This window comes from Oryx dammah, unplaced genomic scaffold, assembly GCF_014754425.2.
Source record: "Oryx dammah isolate SB20612 unplaced genomic scaffold, SCBI_Odam_1.1 HiC_scaffold_13, whole genome shotgun sequence".
Classification (NCBI taxonomy): domain Eukaryota; kingdom Metazoa; phylum Chordata; class Mammalia; order Artiodactyla; family Bovidae; genus Oryx; species Oryx dammah.
The window spans coordinates 9,065,041-9,075,405 of record NW_024070197.1 but is presented as its reverse complement, the minus strand read 5'-3'; the positions used below and the strand labels follow the sequence as shown (position 1 = coordinate 9,075,405).

The 10,365-nt window shown below is 52.7% G+C and overlaps 1 protein-coding gene across 2 annotated transcripts in view; it reads left to right on the top strand.

The window, feature by feature from the left end:
* The first annotated feature begins 365 nt into the window (after positions 1-365).
* MYH14 (myosin heavy chain 14) overlaps positions 366-10,365 on the top strand; it is a 76,921-nt gene continuing 66,921 nt past the window's right edge. For both annotated transcript variants that reach the window (XM_040251972.1, XM_040251971.1), the window contains exons 1-3: positions 366-469; positions 4,098-4,508; positions 9,201-9,357. In XM_040251972.1, the coding sequence (XP_040107906.1) occupies positions 4,101-4,508; positions 9,201-9,357 (565 nt within the window). In that variant the 5' untranslated portion in view covers positions 366-469; positions 4,098-4,100. The remainder of the gene's footprint in view (positions 470-4,097; positions 4,509-9,200; positions 9,358-10,365) is intronic.

The window sequence follows — 10,365 nt, the reverse complement described above, 5'->3', positions numbered from 1 at the left end:
AATGATGTCTCGGGGCATTACTTGTTTAAACGCTGGGCTGGGCACTTTCTCCCACATGGGTTTACTCATTTCATTGGCCTCCATTCGCGAAGAGGAAAGCTAAAGCCCAGAAAGCTTGAGCGGGATTCGAACCCCCGGAGTCCTCAGCCCTCTCCGCCGCGGGTCCTTGACCTTTGCTCGCCCAAAGGAGGAGGGGCCCTGGCGCCGCCACCGCCCACCTGGCAACAGGCTCATCCCCGCCTCTCCCCATCCCCCCTGTCTAGGGCCTTGCAACCCCGGGATCCGCCCCCTTCCCCAGCCGGGCAGGTGCTAGGTGACATCAGAGCCGGGCTCCCTCCCGGTGACGCGACGTGGCCCCGCCCCGCGCTGGACCGCGGAGGTAGCCGCACCTGGGAGCTCTGAAGAGGCCGGGGGATTCCTGGGCCCCCTCCCCAGCTTCCCGCTTCCTGTACCAGCCCGCGCCCCCCAGGTAACCCCGAGGGTCCGCGGGGTGAGGCTTGGGTCTTAGGGAGATGGGGGTTGGGCGCTGGGATTCCGGGATCTGAGGAGCGGGCCCCGGGGCCAGGAACCCCAGGTCTGATTAAGGACGACTCTGGGAGGCTGGGCTCATGGGAGGAAGGCGCTGGGACCAGGACTCCCCTGAGAGCTGGAATATGTACATCTTGAGGGAAGAGGGGGCTGGGAGCCTGGACTCCTGGGTCTGAGGGAGGAGGGGTTGGGTGCCCAGATTTCTGAGTCTGGAGGCAGAGAGGACCCTTGGATCCTAGCACTAGACTGAGGTCAGAGGGCTGGATGCCAAGGGCCCCCACCCCTGCCCCAGGGGTGGATCCCTGGCTCCGTCCTTTCCAGCCGGCAGTCCCTGCCCCTCCCAGGCAGGTGCTTTCACCTGCACCGGTGACAGAAATGAGTCCTGGCAGAGGTGTTCCTGCTGGTTAAGGAGGGCGGGGCTGCCAGAGGGCCAGGCCACCCCATCAGAGCTGTTATCAGCTCTCAGAAGTTGGTCCCAGGCGTCTTCATCTCTAGCCTCTTCACCTTTAGCCGGCTGCAGTGAGGTGAGGGGGCTGGAATTCACAGGTCCAAGGGAGGAGAGGTCTGAGGGTTCCTGGAAATGTAGGCTGCCGGGGGCCCAGACTCCTGAGTCTGGAGGAGGAGGGGCTGGGGACCTGGACTCCTGGGTCCAAGGGAGGAGGGACCCAGGGCTCAGACTCTTGGCTGTAGTGAGGGGAGGCACAGGGCTGGGTGATTGCAAAAAACTCCCATGGTCAAAGGCCGTGAGCTGGAGAGGAAGTGGGTGGGGTGAGGGTGAGGGTAAAGTCCCAGGGATGGGACTTGGCTCTGAAGGGATGAGGGCCACTTAGGAGGCCTGGAGTCAGTCTGGGCGACCTGGGGCCTGGGACGTGGAGAGAGATATGGCATTGGATGGCGGGAGACGCCCGCTGTTTGAATGCAGGGGCCTTGGGTTTGAGGCCAGAGAGCAGCAGGACCAGATGTCATGGGGTGAGGGTGGGGCCCTGGGACCGCCGGTGGTAGAGAGAGGGCCTGGGGGTAAGAGGGCCGTGTGGCCTGGAGCTGAGTGTCCAGGTGTGGGAAAGATAAGGGCCTGATGGGACCAGACCCGGAGATTTCCAAGAGGAGCTGGGTGTTTGGAGGGACTTCTCCAGAGATATGTTGGAGGTGGGGGCTGGGGGCCTGGAGGGCAGAGGCAGAAGCACCAAGGTTGGGGAGACAGAGCACTGGGGGGTCCTGTGACTGGTGTGTGGGCAGCGATGTGGCCGTCTGAGGCCGTGGGAGACAACAGAGTCCAGCTTCTTCAGGGGCAGGGCATGGTGAGGGACAGGGGCATAGTTTTCCTCACGGGCGCTTAAACTACTCTGCAATTGCCAAGCTCTGTTCCCTGCTGGTCTGCAGCCCCTTTAAGGGCGGGAAGGGGGTCTAGCTCAGGCTGGCTCGGATCTCAAAGCTCATCTTTGGGATCTCAAAGTCTCATCTGTTTGAGACGTGTCTGAGACCAGATCGACCCCAGACCAGGTGCTTCTCGAAGCAGGGCCTCGTCTGACTCATCTCTGGATCCCCAGACTCATTCTGGGCAGAGCTCAGGACTTCAGGGAATGCTGAGTGAATGCAGAAGTTAATGAATGGGGCCAGCCCGTGGTAAAGAGAAGGATTTCAGGTTGCAGGGGAGAAAGCCGCTGCTAACCAAGTGATGAAATTCAGGTCTGTTCTGGGATAACCTAGAGGTGGTCAGGGAACCTGAGTTACAGAAATCAGCTTGACACTGTCCTAGGGCTTACATCTATGAGGTCAAGGTCCTCAGCATGACCCAGTCTGACCCACTTGGTCCCTAATCTTTCCTTACTTACCACCCTTTCTCCCTGGATCACCTGGCTCCAGCCACACTGGCCTCTCACAATGCCACAGACATAGAGGCACATGCCTGCCCCAGGGCCTTTGCACGAGCTATTCTCCCAGCCTGGGATGCTTTTTTGTCTGACATTCCCATGGCCCGTTCCCTTCATCTCCCTCAGGTCTTTATTCAGATGCCACATCAGAGAGGCTTTCCTTGGCCACCCCAATTAAAACTTCAATGCCCCTCAACCCTAACAGTCCCTGTTCTCTGCTTCATTCTCCCCCTTGGCATGTATCATCACTTAACATACTGTATAATTTACTTATTTATCTTTGAATCTGGCTCCTGGGATTAGAGCAGCACTAACTCACAGAAACACAATGCAAGCCAAATGTGTAATTTAAAATTTTCTAGCCACATTAAAAATAAAGAAATAAAAAGGAACAAGTGACGTAAGTGCTAATGATGTATTTTTTAAATCCAATATGTTACCAAATGTAAGAAACACGAATGAGCTTTTTGTTGTGCTGTCTTTGAAACTGGGTGTGTTGTGCTGTCTTTGAAACTGGGTGTGTGTCTTATGCTCAGAACCCATCTCAGTATGGATTCTCCATTTCAGCTCTCCAGTAGCCATACATGACTGTGGCTCCTATGATAGCCAGATCAGGGCTAGAATGTAAACACCTTAGGAAGGCAGGAATCTTTTTCTGGCTTGTTCTTTGCTATATGACTGACACCTTGAACAGTATCATAGCCTGGCTTATTAAAGAATTATTTTTAGAAAATCCATTTTATTGAACTATAGTTGATTTACAATGTTGTGTTAATTTCTTCTGTATAGCAAAGTGATTCAGTTATACATACATATTCTTTTCCATTATGGTTTATCACTCTACATTGAATAGCATTCCCTGGACTATACAGTAGGACCTTGTATCCATTCTATCTATAATAGTTGGCATCTGCTAATCCCAAACTTCCAATCCTTGTCTCTCTCATCCCCCTCCCCTTGGCCGCAAGTCTATTCTCTATGTCTGTGAGTCTGTTTCTCTTTCCTGCTGCTGCTAAGTTGCTTCAGTCGTGTCCAACTCTGTGCGACCCCATAGACGGCAGCCCGTCAGGCTCCCTCGTCCCTGGGATTCTCCAGGCAAGAATACTGGAGTGGGGTGCCATTGCCTTCTCCGGTTTCTCTTTCCTAGATAAGTATATTTGTTACATATTTTAGATTCTAATGTAAGTTATATGGTATTTGTCTTTCTCTGACAATTCATTGAATATGATAACCCCTAGGTCCATCCATGTTGCTGCAAATAGCATTACTTCATCCTGTTTTTTGAATGGCTGAGTAGCATTCCATTGTATATATGTACATCTTTATCCATTCATCTGTCAATGGACATTCAGGTTGTTATTCAAGAATTATTGAATTGGGAATTCGCTGGCGGTTTAGTGGTTAGGACTCCCAGCTTTCAGTGCCAGTGGCCCCTGTTCAGTCCCTGGTGGGGGAATTAAGATCCTGGAAGCCTCGTGGTCCAGCCACACACACACACACACAGAGACACAGACACGAATTATTGAATGAATGAATGGATAGAGAGGTGGATGGTAGAATGGGTAGAAAAGTTCTGTGAACCCATTTTGCAGAAGTGTAAATTGAGGTTTGGTGGGGAAGGCAGTGGCGACTGTCAGGGGGATCTGGGGTGCGGATGGAACACCTCCTTGACCCCGGTCCTCTGCTCTCTCCCTGCAGACCATGGCAGCAGTGACCGTGTCGGTGCCCGGGCGGAAGGCGCCCCCCAGGCCGGGCCCGGTGCCCGAGGCCGCTCAGCCGTTCCTGTTCACGCCTCGCGGGCCGGGCGTGGGCAGCGGGTCCGGGGGCTCGGCCACGTCCCCACAGGTGGAGTGGACGGCGCGGCGCCTGGTATGGGTGCCGTCGGAGCTACACGGCTTCGAGGCGGCGGCACTGCGGCACGAGGGCGACGAGGAGGCCGAGGTAGAGCTGGCGGAGAGCGGCCGGCGGCTGCGGCTGCCGCGCGACCAGATCCAGCGCATGAACCCGCCCAAGTTCAGCAAGGCCGAGGACATGGCCGAGCTGACCTGCCTCAACGAGGCCTCCGTGCTGCACAACCTCCGCGAGCGCTACTACTCCGGCCTCATCTACGTGAGTGGCCTCATTCCCCGGGAGGGCCTTGCCTGGGCTGGGGCGGCTGAGTGTCAGCACCCCAGCTGGAACCGACGTGAGGCTGTTTCTAATTCTCCCCTCAGGTCGGGTGACGATGCCCACCCTTAGTTGCCAAATGATAAATTATTGGATTACCAGGACTGCCTCAGACCCCATTGCAGGCGTTTCATATTATACAGTAGATGCTCATTACTGGGCTTCCCCTGTGGCTCAGTGGTAAAGAATCTGCCTGCAATGCAGGAGCCCCAGAAGAAGCGGGTTCGATCCCTGGGTAGGGAAGTTCCCCTGGAGAAGGAAATGGCAACCCACTCCAGTGTTCTTGCCTGGAGAATCCCAGGGATGGAGGAGCCTGGTGGGCTGCCATCTATGGGGTCACACAGAGTTAGTTGGACATGACTGAAGCGACTTAGCAGCAGCAGCAGGATTAAGATAGGACTGGCCATAGTGAGATTGTGCCCTAGTTACAGTTAACCTTTCAATGTCTCATGTTGTTTAATCTTAACAGCAAGCAGGTGGGGTAGGGCAGTGGTTTTTAGCTCTGCCTTCTTGTTATAGTCAGCTGGGGAATTTTTACAAAATACCAGCACTGGAGCCCTGCCCCACCCCATTTGAATCAGACTCTCTGGGGGTATGACATGGACACGGGCATTTTTAATAAGCTTTCAGGGTGGTTCTAATGGGCAGCCAGAGTATCTTTCAGAGTAAACAGGATTAGAGATGTTGACAAGGAATGTCGACAATAATAATGAGAAATAATGATCATGGGTGGCTAGCAAATATTTATCGAGCACTTAACGATGTGCCAAGTACTGTTCTAAGTGCTGCGTGTGCGTTATCAGCTCACTTCTGGGCTGGGGACTTGTCCTTACCACCTGATGTTTCAGGAATGTTAAGTGACTTGAGTCCCAGGTCACATGGACATGAAGGATTTGAACCCAGGCAGCTGGCCGCAGAGTCGTGCTCTGAATCCCAGCTTAGAGGGCTGGAGTCTTACTGCCTTGCTCATTGAAACTGGCCCATCAAGAATAGCCACAAAATATCTCCCTAAGACCCCAAAAGGAAAAGTGCTGGTTTTATGTATTTTAAAAACCACAAAACTTTCATGAAAGTAATAAAAGAATATGTCATGAAATGATGAGATGTATCAAAAAAATAAAAATAAATAAGCTGGCCTCAATGTCCACCCCGTTAAGGGTCATAAGCACAAGATGAGGGTATTTTTATGAATTCTGACTCCTGTTTTGGGGAGAGACCGAGGCCGTGAGAGGGGCCAGTAGCTGGCTCAGGGCCCCTCAGCTTTTGGTGGCAGTGGTGGGATTTGACCTCAGGATTATCTGGCCCTGGTTTGAGGTGACACATTCTGCAGCCTGTGTTGGGCCCCTAGGATTTCTCACTTGCCTTTGTGAGCCATGGGAGCTCTGTGAGCCTCTGTCTAGGCCACTGCCCTGAACCTCATCAAAGTCAGGGAATCGGAGAGGCACCCAAAACCCTGAGCCACCCCTTTCCTGTTAATAAACACTCTGAACCCTCATGGTAACATTGTAGGGTATCTCCTATCATCCCCATTCTGTTGGTGGGGACACTGAGCCTCAGAGAGGGGCCAAGACTTAGGCCACGCCCCACCAGCTACCAACCAGCTTAACTGGAATTTGAACCCAGGCCTTCTGACTCCAGACCCCCCCATTCTAAACACAGCAGTGGGAAGATCATTGGGAAAGTTCAGGGCGGGAAATGGTGAGGCCTGAGCAAAGCCTGTGGTCTGAGAGTCAGAGAATTGGGCCCTGACAAATGAAAGTGAGATGGAAGTTTCTGGAAGCCCAGATAGGAAGGAAATTGGGCCATAACAATAATCATTAGCACTCAGGGAGTGCCTGCTTTCTCCATGAGGTGCTGTTCTAAACTTCATTTCAGTATGATCTTGTTGACCTCCTCACCACATAAGGCTGTGAGGTAGGGGTTATCACCTCCTTTGCCAATGGCTTGGAGAGGAAAAGACATTGTCCAGGAGTAGTTAACAGCTAATGTGTTAGGCATGCATAGGGACTTCCCTCGTCATCTAGTGGTTAAGACTCAACGCTTCCACTGCAGGGGGTGCGGGTTTGAGTCCTGGCCAGGGAACTAAGATCCTGCGTGCTTTAAGATGCAACATAATTGAGTAAATAAATAAAAAATAAGTGTGCACAGGGCTCCAGGGCCCACACTCGGCTCGGTATTTGCAACATGAACTTGTGGGTAGCTCTCCAAAGCCCTCTGTAGAAGCATGTTCCCATCCCCGTGTGATGAAAATGGGACTCGGGAAAGTTAAGGTGTGTGCTCAAGCCACCCAGCTAGAAGATTCGATTCAAGCTCCACCTGGCTTGTCCTCCGGCTGTGCTTAGTAAATACTAACTGGCCAAAGGGAAAGACAGTGCTTCCCAGTGGAAAGGGAGAGGGGGATGTCCAAGATTCCAGAAACCAGTTCCTGCTGCTCATAAGCTATTTGGCCTGGTGTGGTCCCTTCCCTGGGATGCCCAGGGCAGAAGGGGACCCCATCTGCTGGACGCTGGCTGTGCCCTCTGCTCCGGGAGGCACCTGAAGATGCTTGGCATCGTGTCACTCTCAGAATCCTTCTAGATGGTGGAGGTTCAGAGCTCCATTTCCCCAGAGCTGGAAACTCACACTTGGAGAGGGCAAACACCTGGAGTCGAGTCACACAGGCTAGAAAGGTGGGATGATGCAGCACCTGAGTCTGAGTGAAGTCTTAGCTCCCAGGTGGGCTGAGAACCTGAGTGTGTCTCAGCACCGCGACTGGAGTGCCTTTGACTGCCCTGCCTTGGGCTGTCTGGTTTTTATACAGCCATCCTTAATCCCCACCGCCTCTGTAATGAGCTGGGGAGGGTTTCTCAGGGAGGAAACCGAGACTGAGGGGAGAGTTGCTGGGCTGCGGAGGGGCGGTGGCAGCGGGGAGTTGGACCTGGTGGGTCCGCCTTCAGAGTCCTGCCCCAGGCCCTTCCAGCCAGGCTTCTGCAGCTGTGCACTGGCCACTCAGGTGTCCCCGGCCCTCTCTAGGCGCACCGGCCTCAGCCCTTTCCCCCCTGGCCTTGGCAGCCAGCTCAGGTTCCCTCTAGGGTGTCGCCCTGGCGATAAGGTATGGCTGGCAGGAGGGGGCTGGGACGGGGATGGGGTGCAGGAGGTGGGCTCTTCTGCCAGCCAGAAGTGGGGGCCGGGGCGCCAGCAGCCATGAGATACCCTCCCTGGGAATGTGGTCTGGCCGCCCCACCCTTTGAGAGCTCTGGGGAGCTGCTGGCGGGGCGGGCAGACACCCAGCAAACCGGTTGTTCTGCTCCGGGCTGGCCACCCACCCTCCCATCCTTAAAAGCTTGGCACTGGGCAGCCTGCGGTGGCCACACCCTCACTCTGCTTGAGAAGCTCAAGTTGTCTGGGAGCTTAAAGCAGTTCTGCTATCAATTGACAAGTAAACAGCTAGTCATTTAACTTGCTAAGTAGCTAACTAGCTGCCTAAGAAGCTAGTTGGTTTCACAGTTAACTAGCTGAGACCCTGGAGCTTCCCTGGTGGCTCAGTGGTAAAGAATCTGCCTGTCAGTGCAGGAGACAGGGATTCGATCCCTGGGTCTGGAAGATCCCCTGGAGAAGGAAATGGCAACCCACTCCAGTATTCTTGCCTGGGAAATGCCATGGACAGAGGGGCCTGGCGGTCCGTGAGGTCGCAAAGAGTCAGACATGACTGCGCAACTAAACATCAGCTGAGCCCCTAAGCAACTCTCTGGCTGTATTAGCTAGCTTGACCCAGCTAAGTTAACTAGTTAGCTCTCTGGATTGTGTTAGCTAGGTGGTCAGCTAGTTCTCTAGCAGGTCTAACTGCCTTGATCCATCCTGTCTCTCGTCTACCTGAGGCTCCGTTAGAGCTGGAACAGTGCTTAAATGATTACCAGGTCCTGAACTCAGGTCCAGCAGGTGTGTGGACAAATTCAGGGCATCCATGAACTTGGATTAAAAAAAAAATTACATCTTTATTTTCACGGACCTCAAACCTGAAATTTAGCATGTCCTCCAATAAGAGGGAACCACCAAGACCGTCGTGGACGCAGGTCCTGTGAGTCTGTTAATCAACAGAAACTGCAGACATGCTCCTGTCAAGTTTCAGCAGCTGCAGATACAGGAAGCACTCTTCCAGAAATATTCTATGTGTATTCAAGCAGATTCAGAAAAGTGTTCTTCTTGCAAAGTTCTTGTTTCCTTTCTGTGATGTTGTTTTGGAGGTAGTTCTCTGTCTGTAGAGGCCAGAAACCTCATAGGAATCCATTGTATGACCATGCATCCAGATCGTTTCCGGTCCTTCGTTATTTTAAAAGGAGGATACTACAGATGACCTTGCACTTGGTCGTTTCATGCGTGTGAGTCCAAGCAGTGACAGGGCTACAAAGCCTCCATTCTCTCCCCTTGTGAGTCCTCATTCATACAGCACCTTTGTGCAGTTTGGAAAGCTTCTTTTCAACCATCAGCCTGAAACCATAGCAAATGCTTGAATCTACATTGTCATTGTGCGAATGGCAGTCCCTTTGCTGGATGCCGTTGTGCAGAACCTGCCCAGCTGTACATGGCAACTCTGTGCTGCCCCTGGGTCGCAGGCAGGTAGCTAGCTGAGGCCGTCTCCCTTCTTGCCCACTGCAGACGTATTCCGGCCTTTTCTGTGTGGTCATCAACCCATACAAGCAGCTGCCCATCTATACAGAAGCCATTGTGGAGATGTACCGGGGCAAGAAGCGCCATGAAGTGCCGCCCCACGTGTACGCAGTGACCGAAGGAGCCTACCGAAGCATGCTTCAGGGTGAGTGTGGGGTGGGGGCTGCTGGAGGTGCCTCTTCAATGGGGACTGGGCTGGGGGTCAGGATTAGATGTCAGCTGAAGGATTTCAGACTCTGCAAGGCTTCTTTGTGGGGCAGGAAGGAACACAAATGGAGGGCCGAGTGGGCAAGGCTCTGAGTTGCACCAGACAGGTCCCTTTTCATCCGCCTCTGTTTACCCCTCCCCGCAGCAAGCATGACTTGGAAGCTCATTGGTTCCAGGCTTCTACAAAAATTCCTCTTGAAACAGTGACTCTTAAGAGTGTTCATTCATTCAACATTTATGTTGCTGACACGATCTACATTGTTATGAATGAATGTCACCCCTTAGAGAATGGGTAGCATGGGCTCGCTGTGTACAGCTGGGCAGGTTGTGCATTGTATAAGGATGTCCATCAGAGGGGTGCCATTTACTCCATGACAATTGATTACTCGGGGCAAAATTCCATAATTCCATGTGGTACACATAGTACACTCATTATTTATTGTAGATCATCTATTTTAATAAATATTTGTATATATTAAAAAACATATTAAACATTTTAAAGTTTGTATCTTTCTATCATGACATTAATAGTAGGCAGCATATAAGCTGTATTTACAAAGCAGTGGTTCCCAGAGTGTAGTCCTCTCATCATCAATCTCAGCATCACTTAGGAACTTGTTTGAAATGTCAACTCAGTCTTTACTCTTGACCTGCAGAGTCAGAAAGCCTAGGGAGAGCCATGGACCTTGCCAGTTCCCACTGTCCTTGGTGTCTAACACTGAGTAGGTGGTCTGTGTGCATTTATTGAAGGGATGGCTCAGATGGTAAAGAATCTGGCTGCAATGAGGGAGACCCAGGTTTGATCCCTGGGTCGGAAGGACCCCCTGGAGGAGGGCATGGCAACCCACTCCAGTAGTCTTGCTTGGAGAATTGCATGGAAAGAGGAGCCTGGAGGGGGAGGCTACAGTCCATGGAGTCACAAAGAGTAGGACACGGCTGAATGACT